This window comes from Dicentrarchus labrax, unplaced genomic scaffold, assembly GCF_905237075.1.
Source record: "Dicentrarchus labrax unplaced genomic scaffold, dlabrax2021, whole genome shotgun sequence".
In the NCBI taxonomy this organism is placed as follows: Eukaryota; Metazoa; Chordata; class Actinopteri; family Moronidae; genus Dicentrarchus; species Dicentrarchus labrax.
The window spans coordinates 24,766,599-24,790,593 of NW_026136702.1; the positions used below are offsets into that span (position 1 = coordinate 24,766,599).

At 41.0% G+C, this 23,995-nt stretch overlaps 1 protein-coding gene across 3 annotated transcripts in view; it reads right to left on the reverse strand.

Moving 5' to 3' along the window:
- Positions 1 to 2,347: 2,347 nt before the first annotated feature.
- The window catches only part of ndst2a (N-deacetylase/N-sulfotransferase (heparan glucosaminyl) 2a), a 40,869-nt gene continuing 19,221 nt past the window's right edge, over positions 2,348 to 23,995 (reverse strand). For all 3 annotated transcript variants that reach the window (XM_051422991.1, XM_051423006.1, XM_051422999.1), the window contains 13 exons: positions 21,380 to 23,013; positions 17,109 to 17,196; positions 16,104 to 16,258; positions 15,818 to 16,003; positions 14,766 to 14,894; positions 13,019 to 13,201; positions 11,857 to 11,953; positions 11,646 to 11,769; positions 10,650 to 10,824; positions 10,386 to 10,556; positions 8,962 to 9,071; positions 8,761 to 8,863; positions 2,348 to 5,192 (listed from right to left, as the gene is read on the reverse strand). In XM_051422991.1, coding sequence (XP_051278951.1) covers positions 5,067 to 5,192; positions 8,761 to 8,863; positions 8,962 to 9,071; positions 10,386 to 10,556; positions 10,650 to 10,824; positions 11,646 to 11,769; positions 11,857 to 11,953; positions 13,019 to 13,201; positions 14,766 to 14,894; positions 15,818 to 16,003; positions 16,104 to 16,258; positions 17,109 to 17,196; positions 21,380 to 22,453 — 2,721 coding nt within the window. In that variant the 5' untranslated portion in view covers positions 22,454 to 23,013 and the 3' untranslated portion in view covers positions 2,348 to 5,066. The remainder of the gene's footprint in view (positions 5,193 to 8,760; positions 8,864 to 8,961; positions 9,072 to 10,385; positions 10,557 to 10,649; positions 10,825 to 11,645; positions 11,770 to 11,856; positions 11,954 to 13,018; positions 13,202 to 14,765; positions 14,895 to 15,817; positions 16,004 to 16,103; positions 16,259 to 17,108; positions 17,197 to 21,379; positions 23,014 to 23,995) is intronic.

The window sequence follows — 23,995 nt, forward strand, 5'->3', positions numbered from 1 at the left end:
CCCACTCTTTTGTAATATTATGTTTCAAGCGCTTTTCTAGGACAAATTATTCCAAAATTAGTCCCATTAATATTAATGTATAGCAGTCTAACCCAGTACTAGAAACACTGGAATGGTTTTCCTTAATATAGATGGCAGGAGAAATTTAAATGTACAAACCTATAACAAAAGATGAAGTTTGATGATGTGGTGAAGTGGCATGGGATCATGGGAGCCTTCACCACCTCTGCTGAAACCATTGTTTCTATTTGTTGCAAACATTTGGGATATTGTAAGTACACAACGGAACTACATGTAGAACATAGGCCTAGTGTCAATAGACATTTTAATGGAGAATTGTTACTTTTAAACCACCAGCTACAATTTGTTACCATTTTGAAGACTTTCCAATGCTGATCACTCCAATGTATGAATGATTGGCTGTGGTACCCCAGTGACCCTAGTGGAGAATTAGGGTTTTCTGGGACCTCAAGTATATGTGTGTGTGCTTGTGTAGGGATATAAAGAATTCATCTTATTGTGTGTGTGTGTGTGTGTGTGTGTGTGTGTGTGTGTGTGTGTGTGTGTGTGTGTGTGTGTGTGTGTGTGTTGGGTGGGTGGTGGCTGACAGCTGTGCACAGATTAAGGCTAAGATTTTCTCGGAGCAGCTCTGTGTGCGTGTTTCTGTATAGTGTTATTTGCTGGCAATTCATGTGTGTTTAAAGTATTAAAGTATATTTCTGTGTTTGGAGCAGTAATCCTCACATTCTTTCATTACGTCCCAATCTCCACAACGCTGTGATTGCTGCTCTCTGCGCTCCTGATACCAGCGTCAGCGTCAGAGTTCAGGCTCTGCCCTCTTCAGGCTTTACAGTGCAGTCTGCACCCTGCACCCTGCACCCTGCACCAGCCAATCAACCCCACTATACATAGAGATGGTGAGACCATCATTCTGCTCTCCTTTCAATGCAAAGAATCTCCTGGAACTGACCCTCACAATATCACAAACCCACATTCACATTTAGCAGGCTGCAGACTGTCCACAAGGGGAAGCTCTTTAGCCACTGTCAGACCAGTTTTTTCAGCAGCAACCTGCAGATGAAGAACAAACTCACTGCGTAACCTCGACTTCTCTACAGCAGTGCTTTTCAAACTAGTGTCCGGGGACCAACAGGGGTAATTGAGTAGGTTGTACGGGTCCCCAGCAAATTTGAGCTTTTATTAGATTTCATGGAAGTTGAAAAAACAGGGGAAGAAACAGGGTTGGTCCTTTTAATTGATTGTAATTTAGAGTGATCCCAGTTTGATTATTGATTGACTATAAAAGTTTTTATTATCATCCTTCAGTGTGTACCAATACCCACATTCAGGGTCTAAACACTTCTACAGTTACCTGTAGAGCTATTTATCCAACTAGATGGTTTTGGTGTGAGTTGCTGAACCAGATGGCACTGGGCACGTGGAGCTCAAAGCACCAAATAAATCCATTTAAAAAACTCAACATCAGTGTCTCTTTCCAGAAACCATGACCTGGTTATTCAAGCTAATCCATAGACCTTGTTGTGAGCAGTTTCAGTCATCTCAGTGATGCTAGGTGAGCTAGCTAACGTTATAGCTCAGCCGAGGAGGACGCTGTTAATGTTTACATCCTGTATGCACTCTTCCTTCAGTGCGATGATACGTGGAAAGAAAATAGTTCCTACAAATGTTTCAAATGTACCATAAGCCCAGTGCCATCTGGTTTCATTATATTGGACAGAAGGCAGACATCTCCACGGCCGATATGTCCAAAACTCAGTCAATCAGCACAAATAACACTACAGGTAAGAGGAAGAATATGTATTTCAGATTTTGGGGTGAACTGTCCCTTTAAAGCTACAGTAATGAATTGGCTTCCCCTGGTGGCTTCTAGTGCTTGGCTCCGATTAGTTGTTTTCATTCAGGCCTAGTGAACTCTGGCAAATCCCATTAGGAGCACTAGGAGGAGCCAGAGGAACCGGATTGTTTCACACATTATCTGTCTCATGTTCTACTGTCAGGATATAGTGAAAGCTTCAGCAAAAGGTTATTTCTATAAGTTACCTACTGCAGCTCTATGTGTGTTTACATGCTACTGCATAGGAAGAGTGTACCAAAGACAAATGCAGGATGCAACATGCAGGAATGATATGGACTGGAATTTATGTTGTTTACCTGAAAATAAAACCTTTTTATCATCACTTTTTCATTATTAGTTTCTGCTGACTGTACTGGGTGTAAATACTGACAGGAACCTGGGTTTCCTCTTCCTGCAAGTGGTTTTATTGCACTATTGGCTCTCATACGTAACATGAAGGTGAGTGAGGTAATAAAGAGGCAGGAGCCATCATTTCCAACCTCCCTGTGTTTATTAGAGATGATACAGTGTTGGCCTTTTTGACATTTATACAAAACAAACAGAAAACAAGACAGCAGCTTCTGATTCATCTCCATACTGGCTCCGACGGCTGTCCTCTCGTCCAATGACATTCGTGGTGTCTGTCCTCAGATGGAGACAAGTGACTGTGTGTGTGTGTGTGTGTGTGTGTAGCACTCTGTGTTGGTTTTCAGAAGATATTTGACATGTGATAGGCTTTAAATGTTTCTGTGTAGCACTTATTCACTGAGGTGCTTATTCCCCTTTTCACAGTCAAACACAACCCACACTAGGTTTAAATAGCTCTGGTCCAGGACTGTACTGCATGCTCACATCCTGTCAGGATCACTGTAAAAGACTGCTTAACTGTTCATCACAGTCAAGAACACTTTTCGATTGATGATAAAGTAAATAAAAAGCACATTTTCGACCAAATACTTAACTTGCTGGTCGTGGTTGGTCTTGTGTCTGTAACCATTTGTATGTCTTCTGTGGTTCTGGAGGAGCTTTGTCAAGTCTGAGAAAGTAACCCTGATGGTCTTATCTCAGCTTGGAGGTTATAAACAGATAGCAGGAGTCACCAGCTTGAGACGTGAAGTTTGAAATGTACCAGGCAGAAAGTCATTTTTAAAAATCTGTCTCTTCAGTCGCCCAACCTTACACAAGTTTAGGGGTAACATTTGTCTCTGTAGACAAACTGCAAATTTACAATGGACCATTTTCATTCAATAATAATATTCCTTTCATCACTAAAAACACTTTATTTCTTGGAAAATTAGTTGGCTAAAGGTACTGACTGGTCCACAGGATCAGTCATTTCCACGCTTCCCATTCACTGTCTATGTAAGAAGCTGTGCAGTGCATTCTGGTATTGCATTTCAAGAGACGGAGCGTCACGTTGGCTGCTCCTCATTTGCATAAAATAGAGGTCTAGGTCTACTTCATACAAATCAGGTGAAATTCACAAAAACGTTTTAATTGACCGTTGTTGATCTTAAAAAAAAAAACAACAAAAAAAAAAAACAGACTTACGCCTCAAATCTTTTCAGACACACATTTCAGTGAGCTGCTTTCATAATACTAGAGCCATTTCGGCCTGGTTTAAAATCCTGGAGCAGAAAGGGTTTGTCCAATCATGTGCAGCCAGGAAGTGTTTGCACAGTTGGAGGTTTTTGGACAGTTATACATATTTCAGCTTTGTTTCTCACTAGTCTTGCCCCTCAGCTTGGTATGTATAACTACACTTAAAGGACCAGTGTATAGGATTTAGTGGCATCTAGCCACTAACTGAACACCACTCGCGTCTGTATTTGACGACCTGGGAGGGAGAACGGGCTGTGAAGTGTGTAGGAGAAACTATGGTGGCTGTGAAACTGGCGAAAAAGCAAAAGGCTCTATCTAGAGCCAGTGGTTGGTTTGTCCATTCTGGGCTACTGTAGAAACATGGCGAACTCCATGGAAGACGACCCGCTCCCTCTGTAGATAAAAATGTTAGTGTATAATAAGGTGATTATACACTAATGAAAACATAGCTATGAATATTATATTCCATTTCTGACAACAGATCCTCTGAAAGGTTGGACCTTTAATACATACACAAATAACTAAAACTCCAGTCCTACATCAAGCTTTGCTCCGCAGTGCTGTGTGCTTCACTCCAGTATTGAAACATGGAAGCTATGCAGGTTAAGAGCAAGAATATAAAGCAATTTAAAATAAAAACTGGAGAAATTTGCCAATGTGGAGTATAGTCCATTATCATTCAAAAACCATCTTCACCTCAGTGAAAAAACAGCTTCCCTGACAGGATGTTGCGAGGCAGAGCCTGGACCACATGTACCAAATCTGAACACATGATATTTACATTGAGCTGTCATCATGTTAGACAAATCCATTTTAAAATGTCTGCCACGACATTAAACAGACTGGAAAACTGAGGATAAAAGGCAGCACCCCGACTGTTGGCTAGACCTGCAGGTAAATGTGTGTGTGTGTGTAGCAGAGAAACCTGGACCAGGATATGGACCGTCTGTCTGTCTGTACTGTCTGTACTGTCTGCTTCAGGCTGATGGCCATTTTGCTCTCCCTCACACCTAACATATACAACTGCTTTTGAAAATTGACTGCTTTACAATCATTCTTGTGGAGAGATGAGGCGTGTGTGTGTGTGTGTGTGTGTGTGTGTGTGTGTGTGTGTGTGTGTGTGTGTGTGTGTGTGTATGTTAGTCCTGTATCCAGTCATACACTCACATCCACACGCGCTCGCCCTGTGACTTTCTCTCCTCGTGTTAAGGCTGTCGGACCTGGTCTTTATGCCTCAAACCTGCTGGTCACCCAGTCCCTCTGGATCCACAGCAAACTGATGTCACCCCGGTCCAACACACACACACACACTGAGGTTGAGGGCTGTCCAGTGCTCGCGGGAGGTTGGCAACAAATCAGGAGTTGGAGGGAGAGTCCACTTCTCCAACGGTGCCCAATGTTTAAAGAAAGACCTCATGTTGTCTTCTTCTTGCCAGGAGCACCGGTAACATCGGCTCAAACCTTGTAGCTCATTCAGTGTGTGCTGCTGTTGATTCCAGATCAGGTAGTCCAGTCTAATCCAGAGCCAAGCGGTTGGCTCATCCACAGACTCCAGTCCCGGCTTTTCTGTCCTGTGTCTGTCTGTCTGTGTGTGTGAGAGCATGTGGCCTCAGCTCCAGCTCGTGCTCTGGAGTTCTTGGCGGAGCCAGGACGGCAGCGGTTGGCCCAACCGATTCAGCAGATGCAGCAGCTCCATGTTGTGCTCACGGTAGTACTCTGCCAGGAAGGCACGCGACTGTCGGGAAAGATCAGAAGAATTAGGGAAAAAAATCATTTATACAACATACAGAAGTTAAAGTGCAGTAACAGTCTACTGCCTCTTTGCACTAAATAATGATAGTATTTTTTTAAGGGATAACTGTGTTAACCAATATTGTTAAAGGTTATAATATATTATATAATTTCCTAAACGGCATTCCATAATATATGTGTGTGTGTGTGTGTGTGTGTGTGTGACATTTCAAACATTAATACAGCAGCAAACAGCTATTCTCTATGTAAAGATATAGTGGAGACTAATGGTGTAATAATGGTGTCACATTATCACAGCCTCTCTGTGGTTTGTTTCCACAGCCGGTCTGCTCCGTGTGCAGCTGAGTAGAGCGACTGAAACTGCTGTTTTTATCATCTACGTCTGAATTAAGGATTTATTTCCATCAAACCAGAGTTGGTGATTGTTGGAACAGTGGGAAGACGAACAAAGACTTATGTTGTTCGTCCACTTTGTGAATGTGATGTGATGCTACAGTGATATATATGCAAGGTAAAATTGTTTTGCCTATTACGTCTGGTGCAGGGTTCCCCATTTCCAGGAAATTTCCAGGATTTTTTCTTGACAATACAGAACAGCACTGTGGGGCGGCTGTGGCTCAGAGGCAGAGCGGGTCGTTCCTAAATCGGAAGGTTGTGGGTTCGATCCCCAGCCCCTGGTGCCACATGTCAAAGTATCCTTGAGCAAGATACTGAACCCCAAATCGCTCCCGATGTCGTGCATCGGTGTGTGAATGTGTATGAATGTTAGATGGACTTTGCCATCACTGAGTGAATGTGTGTGAAAGGGTGAATGTGGCACGTAGTGTAAAAGCGCTTTGAGTGTTGGAAGACTAGAAAGGCGCTATACAAGTACAGGTCCGTTTACCACTTGTTCACAGTCAGTCATATAATTTCCCGGTAGGCCTAGTATTGACTCCTTTTAATGATGCAGGGTTCACGATGAATATTGTACACTCCACGTTAGCTCACTTTCGTAGCGCCCTTTGCTGTTCTCACCCCAGCCAAAGCATTGATAACAATTAACATCACTGTGCATGTATTTAACAGCCACAACAACAAATGTGATCATCATTAACAGGTTGTATGCATTTAGATATGAACATTTACAGTGTTTCCACTGGGTTCTCTGAGAATTCTGCTTGAGTAGACTGGGGGCTGAAAAGATTACTGCAAGTCCTGTTTCACTTCACGACTTTCACCTTCACGTTTTTCCACTCCGCATTTGGAAAACAAGTTTTGTGTGAGACTGCACAGCTTCTTCTACAAACAGCTTCAAACTAAATATGCTTCTAGTTTAATGTAGGCAATCTAGGCGAGGAGCTAAAATACTACCAAAAAAATTCCAGGATGAAACTATTTTCAGGATTTGTGGTAATTTGAATCAAATTCAAGGTGTTTCCATGACTGGAAAACTAGTCTGTAAATTTCCAGGTTTTCCATGTTTTCCAGGATGCGAGGAAACCCTGTGGTGGTGAGCGATAGTAATATTATGGCTGTTTCTGGTTAAACAAAAAGGTCCATATCTGTAGGAATATTTTCTACAATGTTGTCAGACACTGACCATAACAATCTGAGCCTGTCAGTGGCAACAACAATCAGTGGACACCATCACTGGGGAATGTTGGAAAGACTGTGGTAAGAATAACAAAAACAGTTTTGGTGAGTTTTACTTTACTTCTGTCCCATTGTTTTGGTTTTAGATGTTGGTGCTCTAGTGTGACATCATTGGCAAGAGGATTTTGAATACATGACTTTTAACTAAGCCTCAGTAATTTCATTAAACTGCTAGACATTCATTTTAACTAAAATGCTTAAACAGGAGCAAATAGTGCATTTGTTGGGGACTATTTTCAGCAGTGGATTGATTCAATCATTTCCATGTAGGCACAGCTGACCGCTGCCAGTGTTGTCATAGTGACACATTAGCAGTGACAGCGTCAGAGCCACTCACATAGAGCTCAAAGATCTGATCAGAGCTCACAGTGAGAGCTACAGCTTTTGTCTGCCTGTGGAACATTTATCAATGACACTCAGTGGTTTCCCACTGTGCTGCTCATCCCAGCATCCTATCTGTTTATACATGAAAAACAAGACAAAGAATCACCTGTCTGGTGAGTCAGACCTGTGGGTTCAGCTCTCTTCAGTCTTTCTCTGCATCAAGACACCATACACACAACAGCAGGCTCACAAATTCCATTTAAATGTCTTTCAACCCATCATCATACAGCTAAAATGTGAGCAAATTTTACTTTTGAAGAGAATGAACGAAATACTTAAAAAAGGTCATATATGTGAAATATATGTCAATATGTCGCACTAGAGCACCAGCATCTCAGACCAAAATGCTGGCCACTATGGCCAACCAGAATCCATTGACAAAAGCAGTAATTTTACCAAGCAGATAATCATAAAACACACTGGACAGAAACAAAATAAAACTCACCAAAACTGTCTCTGTTAGTCTTTCCAACAATCACCAACTCTGGTTTGGTTCAAATAAACCCCTAATTCACTGAGTTAGATGAGAAAATAGCTATGTGCAATGTTAGCTAATCCTTGGAGTGTGCTACTATTACTATTAGTTTGCCATCAATTTTATGTGGTCAAATTGTTGTGTTCATTTTTATACTCTCTCTAACTCATCATTTTAACTTGAGTGGAGGATTTAAATAAGCCCCAGTTTTCTGCGGCTGCCTCTCCCAGCACTGTATATTATCGTTATCTTTGTCATTTTTTTTATTTTTTAAAGTCTGAAAAAAAAAAAAAACTAAACTAGTATTAGGCTCTGATACAGACACAATACTTAGTAGAATTAACTCATTGTCATTAAGTCATCCCCATTTGCTCACTATATCTTAGCCTTTCTTGCAATCAAGTGTGTAAAAATAACACGTTAACTTTTTTAAATACAAAATGTGAAATTATTATTATTATATCTTATATTCTCTTATAATTATCTCATCGGTATCAGCCATGAGAAGCAGGTAATTATCGGTTATCGTATTAGTTGAAAAAAATCCATATTGTGCATCCCTAATAAGATCGATGTTTTAATAAACTAAAATCATCCTTTAAATGTTACTACTTGCCAAGGTTATTTTAGTTCCCTAAAACTAAAACTAGGTGTGAAAAAACAAGTTGCTAGAATAAAATAAAATAAAAAATATACAGAAACTGTATTTAGTCAATTTAATCATATTTGTAAACATAACAAGGAGGCACTGGTGCATATGTTTATTGAGACAGACATGACTGAGTCAGTGTTTGTATTGTAATACCTATTGTGAACTTGTTCAATCTTGCCCATGACAAATAACCCCAACATTAGGATTAACACTACTACAACTAATCCTGAAACCTTTTTAAACATAAATAAATAAACTGAAATGAGCAAACTCACTCTGGAAGCTAAACTGAATTAAAAAATAAAAATAAAAACTAATGAAAAACACAAAACTATAATAACTGCTGCTTGCACATTCCAGTCAATGTGTGATGTGAGGTGATGGCAGTGTGAGGTGTATATGTACCTCAGAACTCATCTCAGGGTACTTCCTGCCTTTACTCTTCCCCAGACATTTTGCTCGACCTCCTTCCACCCGCTGACACCAGAAACCTTTGCTGTCATCGTACCTGCAGGAACACAGCGTGTTATTTCACAGTACACTTTTTATACACAATCTCTAGAATAACAGTGTGTGTATGTGTGGCAGTATGTGTGTGTTACAAACATTAGAGCCTGGGTGTAGTTGAAGATGGGAGTGACACCAAGGAATCTCTGGATCCCCTCCATGACCAGTGCTGGATTGGAGCGCAGCAGGGCGCCGTCCACGATGTGCAACTGCACCATCCCACAGGAACATATGGGATATGTGAGTAACAGCTGACCACTGGCATCATATTTGTTTGATTGCATCCATTTGTACCACAGATGAAGAGTATGATATAGTAACAGATGGCAGATACACATGATAATAAACAGTGCTTTCAGTGGGTGATCATCTGGTACAGCCTGTTTACACCTGGTATTAAGATGCATCTTGGGTAATAGGATCTCAAGCTCTAAATACAATTGTAAACATCCAAAGAGCCACATTGTGATCCGATCACTTACTGAGGTGGTCTGGTATACGTTTAACAACATATCTTTTGTAGTGTAAACCCTAATGCGTACTGGCCCACATTGAACGACCGCCTACTCTACAGACATCCTGTAAGTACACACAAACCATGCTGTCTGAGATTGGACTCGCCATAATAAATAGATGTGATTTCACTAGTGAACTAGTAAATGCAATGTCCCCAGACTCCCCTTAAAAATCGCACAATTTTGAGTTTGACAAGAAACTTTATACATTTTGTTAAGCGCTTTCTATGACAAATTCTTAATTATTATAATGGCTACTACTAGGGGGCTGCATTTGGAAACGATGTATGTTTATTTGCATACAGAGTGGGGAAGTGAGATCTCATCCCATGTGGTCACTCATGATGCATTCTAACGCCCAGTGTGAACTTATAAATGTATGAACAGGGCCTGAGAGTCTTCTCTGTGGCAACATTCAGAGAAAGCAACTGCATCATAGAGACTCCCGACTCATTTTACTGATGCACGTAATGCAGGTCCTCGTACCTTATGACACTGTACTGAATGTAAAGAGCTTTGGCAGACACCCATCTAGTTATCTAGTATCTAACATTAGCTAGGACGACATCTGCAAGTTTAATTCTGAGACATGCTTTGAGTCCATTTAACTTTAAAATATCCTTAATGGCATAAGATATTACAAGTTACTGTGTAGAATGGTATCTATGGCAACAAAAATAATCAGGCTCCTCAGCAAAGCAGCTTAATATTCTGTTCATACAATGTTATATGTAGAGTGTTATATCTATAACTGGACAGCAGGGGGCGAAAGAGTCAAGTATATGTTATACTGAGGACTGGTAACTGCTATTGTTTTGATGTCTGTTATATATGTTATGTGCGTCTGTGTATCTGTCTGGTGATGGTGCAACTCCTCCAACATTTAGAAGCATTAATAATAATAAACCATCTCCTTGTAAGAACACCTGCATGGAAAGCAGCTGCTGACTGACAGTGAAGTAGACTGGACCATACTAATAGCCACCTGTCCCAGTGTGTGTCTGTTACCTGACTGGGCTGGTAGTGTTGCAGCCAGCGCTCCAGGTGAGTAGCATAGGCCCCGGGATGAAGGCAGCGTCTCTGGAGGGCCTGCAGGTCCCTGGGGGCTGAGAGGCCAGCAGTCACCACTGCATGGAAAGTGTTATTGAGGGCTGCAGGGTCCTGGTGGGCTCTCTGGTGCTGTGGTCATTAACACACACAGAGACACAGTGAGTAACTGTGTTTCTTTGAGGGAACTGTACGGTCTGACACAGTCTGGATGATGGTTCTCACCTGGTACCAGGAGTAAGCTCTGTCAGACGGGTTGATGAGCACAGCCAGGATTTTGGCTCTGGGAAGCAGGGCAGCAGCTCTCTTAGGAGCTACCTCTGTGTCAAAGTAGTTGGCACTCTTTTCAAACATGAAATCTGTGCTGACATTGGAAGGGAATGGGAAGAAGTCCATGTACCTGAAGAGAACACCAATAAAAAAACAAGTACCAGTTAGCTACTGACTAAAAAGTATTCACATCCCCAGGCCACTTCAGTTGGGTTCTACGGCATTAACAGTTGAATTACTATAATTTGCATCGGTGAACAGAGGACTCTTTGATGTCAAACAGCTCGCCAAAAACCGATTAAAACTACTGTACTAAGTACAAATATTAAACAAATATTATATTATAAGTATTCACACTCTCAAGTCAGTATGTAGTAGAGACACATTTGGCAGCAGTTAGAGCTCATTCTTCTTTACTGAACTGCTCAGCCAACAGCAGTTTGACACAGATTGTGGATTGGATAGAGGTGCTGGACCCTGACTGGTCAATCCAGGACATTAACAGTTGTTTTGAAGCTTTGGCTGTAAGTTTGGAGTTGCTTCTCTTTTTGGTTAATCAATATTTAAATTAATCTTTAGTGGGTATATTTGTCTTGGCAATCGCAGGTAGATTTAGTGTCCTCACAACAAACCAGCTTGCCATATCCCTCCACTGCAGTTCAGCTAACACTAATTTAAATTAAATCACCTAACTTTGGATTTTGTCCCCCAATATTTTACAGTGTAGCCATGTTAGAAAGATCTCTTTACAACTAGTATGGAGAGGAAGAATGACTTCCCAGAGTACCTTCAACATTTTCAATGTACATATGTAATATTTGTACAGTCTTAAGACAGACTTGATATTCAACTTTTACCCCTATAATATCAGCCATCCTTTAAGACCTGCAAGCACCAGTCCAGCAAAACGGAACCTTAGAAAATAAGAAATCTTAAGAAAGATGTCTTTACCAGTCAATCCCATTGTCATAGTTTGCTCCACTGAAAAACTGGATCTCCTCAAAGGTGGTGGGGCTGGGGAAGGAGCTGGTGATTGCCGGGTGGAGGCTCAGGAATGAATGAAGCGCTGTAGTGCCTTTGAGTGAACACATTTATAATAATGAAGAAAGAGATACGTAGACAAAGATAAAGAATGAAAACGGAGATGGAGAGAGCGTGGTACCGGTTTTCTGTGGTCCAATGACGAGGAACTTGGGGAGTCGGTCACAGGTCTTTTCTTTGGACCAGATATCTTTGTGTCTCTTGTCATGACAAGGGTTCTGAAAAATAATGTGGTTGGTTTTCACTTTTTAAATCACATCTGGAAGCAAATACATTTGACACTATGCTTCAATACCAGTGTTCATGCTACATATGTTTATTTAAATTCTGTAAAATAGTCACATGACTGAGTTTGAAGAAAGTTTTTTTACAGACCTTTCAATAAAGGACTTAGTTAAGGTAGAAAAGACCTTCTTTAATGTAAAGGAAATCTTATTTAGTGTACAGCTGTGGCTTTTACTTTCACCAGGACAAACAACATTTTAGCTTTGCTTGATTAAACCATTGACTTCAATGACTTCATCATTTAAAGGTTGTGCATATGAGATTTGAAACATTAATACAGCAGTAAACAACTATTTGCTATGTAACAAAATAGTGGAGTCATGGTGTCCTGACCAGATAAGGACATTGCAGCCTCTCTGTGGTTTGTTTACAAAGCCAGTCTGGCCGGGAGTCCATGTTAGTGCATGCGAATCCCTCCATGCGAGTAGAGCAACTGAAACTGCTGTTTTTATCATCTACGTCTGTGAATTAAGGATTTATTTTGTTGTTGGAACAGTGTAAAGACTAACAAAGACTGTTTTGGTGAGTTTCATTTAGTTTCTGTCCACTTTGAATGAAGTTAGGATGTTACAATGATATGCGAGGTAAAATTACTGGTGAGCAATATTACAGCAGTTTCTGGTTGAACATTAAGGTCTATCTCAGTAGGGAACACATAGAATAACAATCTGAGCCTGTTATTATATATATATATATGTCTGAGTTTTATTTTGCTTCTGTCCAGTTTGAAGTGTGTTTTACAATTATCTGCTAGGTAAAATGACTGTTTTTGTCAATGGAGTCTGGTCAGCTGCAGTGCCCATTGTATTGGTCTAAGATGCTGGTGCTCTAGTGTGACATCTCATGTCAATGAATGTCGTTTATATAACCTTTAATGACTGGCTATGATCTAACTTAAGAATGAAACCATCCAGAGGATTTAGACATAGCTATTCAAAAATACATTTCAAAATACTAAAATGTCCAACTCTAATCTTTTATTCTCCAAAGTTACTGACCTGCCAGAGGGGGTCTCTCTCCTCAGGGAAGATCTGAAAGTATTTCTCAGCGAGCTGGACAGGGGGCAACGTCTGCAGCCTGAGGTTGGTCCAACACTGGACAAACTTCACCAGAGACTCGAAGGTGTACAGACCCAGCCGATCATTGCCATAGTTAGACAGGTGGGTCATGAAGATACTGATCTGGATTGAGAGGGTACAATGTAATTTGCAAGTTAGTTTAAAATTGTACCTGGAGATGTTGTCAGGGCAACAAGTCCTTAGGCTCAAACCAGCAGATGTGCAGGCTGAGCTAAAATTAGCTACATAATGAGCAACAGCTGTTAAGTTTACTCAGATTATCAACTCAACAGAAGTATTCGTTTTCACATACAAACACGTTGGCTACACCGAAAAATTATCAAGATCAGTCTCACAAATTTTACAGAATAATGATCATAATTGAATTCACTAAAAACAAAAGGACATTTTTAAAGATTCAGAAAAATACAACAAAGCATATTTATTATTTGAACAAACCAGTCCCAATAAGATTGCATACATATGATTGTGTGTGTGTGTGTGTGTGTGTGTGTGTGTGTGTGTGTGTGTGTGTGTGTGTGTGTGTGTGTGTGTGTGTGTGTGTGTGTGCGCTAGAGCTGTTTTTAAATCTTTTGAACAAGTCAAGTTTCAAGTCTTTAATGGGCAACTTCAGTCCAGTCTCAAGTCTTTGAGATGTGACTTGCAAGTCAAAGGCAGCTTCAGTGCTGAGGATGAAAATTACAAATTGGCCTAAATCGAATTAAACACTTGGAACAGGGCATTTAAAGTCCAGTTTCAAGTCGTGAATCTAAGTATCTGTATGCGTCAAATAGTTAATTGAGAACTCTCAAAATGAAGGTGCAACAGTGCAAAAAGCCCCATGATGAGTTTCAGTCCAACTGGAACATTGTAAGTGTTTCTGTACATCTCTGCTCCTGGTTTTGATACCGCTTTGCCACATTAAAACCAGGATCAGTCCTGAATAAGACTATGCTCCATACTCCATAACTTAAGCTTTTCAGTTAACGCCGTGAAAAAGCTGTACAAGTGATTCAACAAGTGAAGCATAACTAGCAGCTCTTCAACTGTTGACACTGACAGCAAATTTTGATTTAGTTTAAGTCATCTGAATTGTTTAAGTTTTAGTTGACTAAATATCAGGAGATTTTTAGTCAACTAGATATACAATAAATTTAGTCAAGTAAAATGGGTTTAGTTAAAGTCTAATGCATTATTCAAATGTTTCTCTAGAATTTCCAACTATTCTGGGAAAAGAGGAAACCTCGATATTAATAAGACTAATTTAAGATTAGCAACTCTGGGTTATTCACTTCCCTCATCAGTACAGGGCTCACACAGAGAATCAGTCCTGTTTTTATCAGTTATCAGTAGATTGTGTCATAGTTTTTGTCATCATAAATTAGTTTTTATGTAGTTATTTTCAGTGAAAAAGAATTCTTTGAGAAAAACTATGATGAAAATTGAGCTCGTTTGTATAACGAAGCAGTTGTTGACTGAATTTAATTTCAAGTTTGTCTTTTTATACCTCACTTTTCGCGTTAACTCTCTGTTTAACATTATAGCTAATAAACCCATTTTACAGACTATTTAGTACTAATCAAGCAGGTATTCAAGTCTCAAGTCAAGTCTCCCAGCAAAAAAACCCAAGTGGAGTCACAAGTGTCAAGTCTACAGCTCCTGTGTGTGCACGGTGTGGTTTTCGTACAGGGTTTAGGAGGACAGTGAGGAAGAGTTCTCCTCCTCTGATGCTCTTGTCCAGCTCCTTTGAGCCTCCTGGGTATTCATTGTAGAAGATTGTATGGGTAAACAGACCACAGGTCTGCCTGGGCAACACCTAAAACACACAAGGAGGTCATTAGTTGTTTGTGACTTCCCTGTCACTACTATTTTACATCAGAACTTTGAGGTTGAGGGTAAGGCAGGAATGAGTAATTAGTCAGGGTTAAACCAGGAGACTCCTAGACCAGAGATGTCCTGAACTGATCTTCAGGATCATAATTTATATAGCATTATTAATTTTAATGCAGGGTTACTTTGAGTAATTTAGCTTTGTGCTCACTTTGCAGCTGTACTACATCTAAAAAATACATATCAAATCAGACCTGTTAACAAATTGCCCTTTACTTTATACGGGTAGTCCCTTCTCCAGACAAAATCTAATTTGGTCTCTTTTCACAAATAAAAGTACAGGTTTATGACTAGCAGTGAAGAACTGAGCTGCGATCCATTGAGTTAAGACTGGATTTTTGTTTTACCTCTGCAGTGTAACACAAAGGCAAGTGAAATCCAATCTGACCCTGCTCACTACCTGCTCCATTTCCATCCTGGCACGTGCTACAGAGGTCTTTGTCCAACAGAACATCCTCTTTAAGGACAGTTTTTTTCCTTCTGCAGAAAGCACTGAACTCACCTAACTCTGTTATACTGTACCCCTTCATCTCTACACCATGCTCCTGAATTAGCACGTTTCTTTGACTACCTAGTGTAAGTAGGAATTTTGGTTTTTATTCTTTATGTGATATGTGATACTGATGTCAATGTGACAATAGTGTTGATGCCGTGCCATTTTAATAAATAATATCACTATTACTCAGGTTAACTGCTTCACTGTTTCCACACAGCACCACAGAAAAGGACATCCCAGCTGTGCAGAGCTGCTATGTTTCATTATCACTTCAAAATCTAACCTCATTTCTGACAGAAAACCTTACCCACAGGAACATTATTGCAATTATTGATCAAGGACTGCAGACTGACCTGGATCCCATTATGAATGAAGCCGCGACGGTATCGAGCTGGCCTCAGATGGGGGTATTCCTCAGTGCTGGTCACCTTGATGCCCCACACAGACTTCCAGGCCTCATAGAGCTGGCTGTGAACTGGGTAAACCCCAGAGTGGTGCGGAGCCACTGCGTAGCCCATATCTGTCGGAATGCCATGCTCCTAGAGAAAGGGAGGTGTGGGAGACAGGACAGGAAAGAATGTAAGCATATGCAGGTGTGTATTTACATTTTCAATTCTGCATTGTATCAGCGCTGCTAACCTGAGCAAAGATCTTGTTGAGCCTCATCTGCTCAGCCAAGACACTGACGTTGTGAAAAAGGTGAGGCTGCATGTGGCTCCACATGTGAGGAAACCACCAGAAGTCCATCCTGTGCTGCAACAGCATGTCATCTCCCCGATCCTCCTCGTCAGTACCTGAAATCATGCACAAGCACAGAGTTTCGGCATAAGTAATGTGGCACATAAAATAGGGATTTTAAATCTGTGAAAAAGACTGCACTGCTGTCAGACTGGTACATGGTACTGGCAGATACCCTGAGATGAATTGTGCCAGAATCAATTGGCCCTTCTTAAGTTCCGCCCCAACAGTGGATCAAGCATCAGTCAGAACCTCTGTTTAACTTCCTCCTTTCCTGTACTTCGATATGCTATGTGGAAGGCTCGTCTATGTTGAAAATATGGTTAAGAGATAAAAGCTAACATTAGTGAGCTAACTAGCAATGCAACACTATCGAGCTAATCTACATCAACTGTTAGATTGTTAGAAAGAGTTTTGCCCCATAGCAAAATCTACGTCAGTCGTTAACTAGCTAGTTACATCTCAAAGCTAATGTTAGCAAAACTTTAACTAACTAATTGACATTAATCATTACTTAGCTAGCATTTTGCTAGGCTTTCAAAAATTGCTACAGAGCAAAAACTCTGCCAACATTAGTGACTTGTAAGTGTCCATATAAACCTACATATACTGTCAATGATATAGACCGCTGATGTTAGCATGTTGCTTATACCTTTTAACTATTTTTAAAATGTGGTTGTCTGAAGTTGCTCAGGTTTTGACTGAGGCTTGCTCAACTGTTACTGGAGCACAGAGCAAGAAGGGGCGGCTTTGGGACTTTGGGTCATGTTGACAATGACCTCGATGTTGTTACTGTAATGTTATTATTTTTTAAACTGCCCTCTTTACAAATATACAAAGCTGTATTATAAGAGAATGTTTCAAACAGAAAGCTGTGTTGATGCAGTAATGTCACATGTTCCATACCTGTATGATAGAACTTTCCAGAGAATCCCAAATTGAAGGTGAAATTAGGGACCAGTGCTCGCAGCTTGTTTTGAGTGTTGAGCAACGCCTGTAAATAAATAAAAATAAAAATACAGCCAAAGTTCACACCCACTCAAAAACATTAATTTATTTTATGCTATTCAAGAAAATGTCAAACCGTTTTTGCTTAACCTCTGTGATTCAAAAAGGCCTTAGTCATATGTAGTAACAACTGATGTTTTTTTACAGCGCTGGTTGAAAATAAACCAACACACTGAAACTTATATCACTAGTATTGATACTGGTACCTTTATGCTGATTTGTTTTAATGTCTTAATTTTCCATTATATAATCATTCTAGAGTTCATTATGGAGCCTCCCTCACAAAACCCAACATATATAAGTGTTAATATAATAATAATTAATAATAAACTGTGGCAAAACCATAAAAAAAAAATGTATATATATATATATATATATATATATATATATATATATAGTATTTTCTTCTTTCATTACTCTTTGCACTACATTCCACTCTGCTGCTCTGCCAAATTTGAATTTCCCCTACAGGGGATCAATAAAGGAATATCTTATTTTATGAAACAGTCCATGAATTGTTATAGACATGGCCTCTCCATGGTCCACCACCACCAAAGGTCTCAAGAAGAAAGACTGAAATGAGCATGCAGTGGGTGAAAGGCAGCAGGGTACATCCTGTTCAGATCTATCACAGAACAATCATTTACATTTACAATTTAGTTAAATTAATCTCTTTTGACAATAGAAGCAGTTCTGACTGCCTAGAAGAAATCCACACAACCACAACAGAAGAACATCAAAACACACAGAGGACGAGGGGAGAGATTTAAACCAGGACCTTACTCCACAACACATTCCAATTTACTAAGCTACGGTGCTACCTGCAAACCACTGTACAGGTCTATGCTATGCTATGCAAGGATTCTGTTGGAAATAAAATGCATCTATTATTTTTATAAAACCAAGTAGGGGTGGGCGGTATGGGCAAAAAATAATCTCGTTATTTATGGGCAAAAAATAATCTCATTATTTTTTGGGATTTTGGCGATAACGATAATCAGTCGATATCCTATAAAATGTGATTGGAATTGTCTGAGTTAGGGCTTGCGTCCACCAAACGCGTTTTTAGCGCTGAGAGCGCTTAAAAACTCATTTTCCGAGCGCCCAGCAGTGTTAAAAGTTGAACAGATTTCAACTTGAAGCGCTCTGAGCGCTGCGCTCAAAAACCGTCTCCGCTCGTTTCGAAACCAAATCATTTCCATGCCAGAGAGGTAGACCCACGTCTCGGCACTAAATCATCTGAAGTACCGGTAGCTTCAGGGACTGGAGGTGTTTGCATTTTCTCTCTACCATCACAACGTGCTGCTAAACTGTTGCAAGGAGGAAGCTAGCGAGAGGTCATGGGATCACGTAGGCCCACTGATCGTGTGACTGAATCCTGCCATGCTGTAGAGAGCGTTGCTGCACCGTGTATTAAGTGGATGTGAGGAGTTTCCGCATGTTTAAATTTTTTTTGGCGAAGTAATTTAAATACTCGATAATGGAAAAACAACAATGACGATATTATCGCAAACGATATGTATCGCCCACCTCTAAAACCAAACCAAAGACAGGCTAAACCACGTGTGTCAAACTCAAAGGCACAGTTTGAAATCATTTGTATTTTTCTATTAATAGCCTACAGGCTGGGGCCCGCTTCCATAATGTCCACAACACACTGTGCTACACTGCATTCACCAGCAACAGTCTGTTGTAACCTAGTGTCCTTTTGAAAATGTAACAGTGTCACAAAACAGCAGAATAAGATGCAAGCCGTCACCATGGTTACTCATTTAAAAGAACATGGTGTTCTGACAAGTCAACGATTCACAAAAACAGCAGTCAGGAGGAGGGCAGACTGGTGAAAATACACACTTAAACTAGACATAACTAGACATTAGCATTTAAAAGGTTATTAAAATGTGTGTGTATATATATATATATATATATATATATATATATATATATACATATACATAAATAGCATGCCCCCAGACCTCCTCCTACTTTTTCTAGGTTGTCTCTAACCACACAACAGTTTGTCACAGAAATAGTAACATCAGAAGGGATGTGTACCTTTATATCTAACATTGATCTAACCTGGTCACCCAGTGGGAAAGCTGGCTATGCTCCTGCTTATCTAGACTGGCAATTCCTTTTTACGAATGGCTTCCTTCAGTGATTAAGTTTGAAAAGTTCAGCTTGTAATAAACGTAATTATACCTCCTTTACCATTAGCAGCTTAGAGGAGGAACTTGATTAGCCCAGCCATACCCAGCTGCTGTTGAAGACTTGTTACACTCTGGTTTTCTGTGCTCTGTGTTGGTGAAGCCTTTTAATGTGGGCGGGGTGGTGACAATTTGTCAGATCCGAAGCAATTAACAATATGAAAGACTACAAGAGTGCCATTAGTATATGTCACTATAAATGCTAATGCTAGCTTTTTATTTCAACAGACAGCTGACGCAAGCCTAATCAAAATTCCTCACAACTTATAGCATGAGTCATTGATCCTCACCCTACTCTCCACATGCACACTTAAAGGGCCACATCAGTGATTTTAAACAATCCAGGTCCAATGCAGTCCAATAAAAACCTTGTGTTTAAAACTTGCATAAGTCTGTGTGAAAGAGCGTCTGCATCCCGGACATCGAGCTTGTCGCCGTCGGACTTCGTCCTATTATCTGCCACGGGAACTTTCCAGTGTTATCGCCATCACTGTCTATATTCCTCACAGTGGTCTTCATCATCACCATCACTGTTTACATTTATGATGTCTTATTTATTCTCCTGTACAGCACTTTGGTCAACTTTGGTTGTTTTTAAAGTGCTTAACAAATAAAGTTGGATTGGATTGGATACATCTGCTCTGGTTTTAATTTAGAGTTTTAATGGACTAATCACAACTCGGTGATCTGTGAATCCGTCCTGGTGTTGCCGAACTTCACAATTCTGTTGCCACATAGCATTGCACTTTTAAGCAGCAATGTTTGGAAACTCAACAGGGAATACAAATAAATATTAGACATGCATTTCATAAAACCTTGTCCCAACTTTGACAGGCACTTTTGGGTCTATACTTTTTCTGATTTAATTGATAATTGTTGCTACATGACAGCCATACCTCCAACCTCCTCTGATTAAGATTGTTTTAACTTAACCTGTTTTTCACAACCTGCACATGTACAGTTTAGCTAACACTGTTTAAATATGTTTGCACATCTCCTACTTGCATACTGCACATCGTGTACATTTATTTAATTATAGTCTTTATATTTCTATTGTCCATTACATCTTTATAATACTTAGTATTCTTTTTACACTCATTTTCCCCTATGCTGCTGTGTCAGATTTGAATTTCTCCCACATGGGATCAATAAAAGGAACTTATCTTATCATAAATATAGGGGGGTACAGAGAGAGGGGATGACACGCAGCAGGTTGGATTCAAACCCTGGGCCGCTGCAGCAAGGACTCAGCCTCAGTACATGGGTCACCAGCTCTACCCACTGAGCTAACCGTGACGCTTTTACATGCAAATGTCAGACGGTCAGTATGATGATGAGGGGCAGAGACGAAAAAACAATTACACTTTCTATAGAGAGACGCCAAGTGAGCAGTGAGAGTAAACCAAAACAGTCAAATTGCAAACCTGACTATCTAGCTAAACAATGGGCTAAACAATGGGATATTGATATTGATTTAGGGATGGGTAGCTAGCTAGTCCTGTTTGTCAACAGTATGCAGTGTTATTGACTTTCAATCTTGCTAGTATAAAGTTAGCTTTTTGGCTTGTAGCTGAGCAAATGACCATGTTAAAAGCAGGATAATGTTCTTTGAGGTGTCCATTAACAGGAATTAATGGACTCCCCGTCGTCCTTTAATTCCTGATAATGGACACCTCTGAGAGCATTATCCCTTACATACGTCACAGTAATTGTTCAACGTTACTCATGGCACATTGGCATCAAAACATGTACAAAAAATGTGAACCGATCCTTTAACTGCTCTTTCAGTGTGAGACAAGAACTTCCTTGGCATACAATCCGAAGCCCTCTTAACAGTATGAGTATGAATGTATCCTAACATCTCTTAATCAACCACTAGGAAATGTCAGAGGCAACTAAAGTTATTAATTAAAGTTATAGTTAATATCTGATCACTTTTTATCTCTTGTGTGGCTCACCCACCTCCACATCCGACACCTTCATACGGGTTCCCTCCTTGCCAACGAATATATCATCCACGTCCACCAGGATGTGGCGGTCCAAGGACAAACACAGTCTCTTCCCTGTCAGGTAGGCAATGGCATCTACAAACACTAGCTTGTGAAGCCAATAATTGAGATTGTTCCCAAAAAGAACTCTTTGAATGCCATCGTGGAGTCCCAAGTCCTGGACCACCGTGGCGTGGAGGGCCCGGAGAGGGCTGGGTCCAAGATGTGCCAGCACCTCAGAGGACTTGGTGCTAGCCAGAAGCACTGGTTCATAGGTAGAGTGGTTGGACTGGAAAATGGTCCAGTCATCCCCTGGTAAAGGGCCCTGCTCAACCTGGTTGGGTTTGGTGATATAGAGTAGAGGTGCATTGGGGTTGATACGGTAGTCCCTGAGTCCCAGGTGTGAGTGTAGAAAGAGGGGGAAACCTTTGAGCTGTGCGCTAAGAAGAGAGTTTTCATTAGCTTTAAAGAAGCCAATGACTCCTACTCCATACTCAGCACAGTACTTGTCCAGCAAGTCACGGTTCCACGCATCCAGGTTGACATATTTCAACACATTTTCATAGATGATCAGTGTGTAGCGTCCACGATTATGCTCTGTCAATGTGGGCATGTCACCTTTACCGGGAGCAATCTCTGTCCGGTAGTGAAAGCGGCTAGACTCTAATATGGCTACAATCTCCTGGCCCAGCTGGGAGTAGATGCTCTCCACAAACACCAGAACAACAGGCTGCGTCCTGGAATTGTCAACCGCCTTCACCTGTCGTAATCGTCCCTGGCGTGAAGGAAGGAAAAGCGGTGCCCTCTGGACACCTGCTCCTCCTCCAGCTGCCCCAGTACTCGCTCCGGGTGACATTCCCCCTCCTCCGCCACAGTCACTGAAGGGTAAAGGTGGAGCCTCCTTGATTTTGGGGCTGTTTGAGACGTAGTAAGCTAGGAAGGCCATGGACAGTAAGCAGAAGATGATAAGTGCCAGGATGAGGCGGTGAAGCTCCAGCTGGCGGACACCTCTCATTAGCTTCCACACACCCAAGCCTGCACCTACCATGGTGTTGGAGGGGGGAGGCAGGACTGGGCAGCAAGCAGCAGCAGTGAACAGTGAAGGAGAGCTGAGAGGTGGAGTAGGGGTGAGAGGAGGAGGGAGTGGAGGCGGAAGATCGAGCAGTAGACACCGGCACTGAGCTGTGCTGAGGAATAGCCATTTACACTAGGTCAACATGGCCAACATCATGCATTACCTATTCTCCACTTCTAGTTCTGCAGTGCAAAAACTCAGATGACTGAATGCAAAGAGGAACAGAGGGAAGGATAGATGATTATTTGATGGATGGAATGTCAAATATTTGGGAGAAAGGTCAGTCGGCTAAATAAAAGATGGCAACGACACAGGTGATCTCCTGAATATCAGGTCCAAAGTTCAGTCTGAGCTGTTGGCTGCTTGGTCAGTTCTTTCTTTCAAGCAGCAGTGCAGGTGTCTTTACATTTGGATGTGTCCGTCTGTAGATGCTTGTGTAGTCTCTCAGCAATGGGAGTGTCTGTGCTGGTGGCCTGCGCTTCGGGGCTGAACCCCCTCAGGCCACCCTGCCTGGACATCCCAGAAAAAGACACCTAGAGGATTAGGACAGAGAAGGGTGGGAAGAAGAAAGAAGGAAAAAGGACAAAGTGAAGAAGTACGTTTTTAATCAACATTTAGTTCTTATAGCTGTCCCTTCATTCCAGTTGCAACGCGGCTGATGGAGCTGATTGCAGTCGTTCTAGACAATGCTTGTGATTCCACCAGAAGTGTGTTTAAAAAGTGTCCCAGAAGCAGCTCTTCATTTGGATGGATGCTGCATGTCGAAGTGTCCTTGAGCAAGACACTGAACCCAAAATTGCTCCCGATGGTCTGTGGATAACTGTGTGTGAATGCTTAGTTTCCGTTCTGGTGAGCAGTTGGCACCTTGCATGGCAGCCACTGCCATCAGTGTATGAATGTGTGTGAATGGGATGAGTGTGGTACGTAGTGTACAGCGCATTGAGGGGTCGACTAGAAAGGCGCTATATAAGTACAGTCCATTTACCATTTACCATTTACAAAAACAGCATTGCAGATGATCACCACAGAGCCATGTCCAGTGGCTTAAGTCCCGGCCCTTTTTGCCCTGTACAGTCGAGTAAACCTCGGTCAAAACCTTGGTCAAAACCTTGGTCAACTTTCTCCATTCTCTTCCTTAGATATGCTATGTGCTAGGCTCGTCTATATAGAAAAGACAACCAAACTCTGAAGATGGTTAAAAAAAATAAAGGGATATATATATATATATAAAGTCACATCTTAAGTTAACTAGCTAATATTAGCAAAACACTAGCTATCATCACTTGTTAGTTAGCTAGTTAGTTAACATTAGTTAACTTCAGATGTGCCTATATGCTAGACGAGCCTGGCAAGTACAGGAAAGGAGAAAGTTGACCATAGTCAACTGTTATTATAGGAGAGAACAAAAAGGGGCAGGACAAAGGGTCAATTCTGACATCTATGCAGCACTCCAAATGGCAGTAAGAGTATTTTGCTGAAGAATTGCCCAAAGAAAACTAATTGATGAATAAGAAT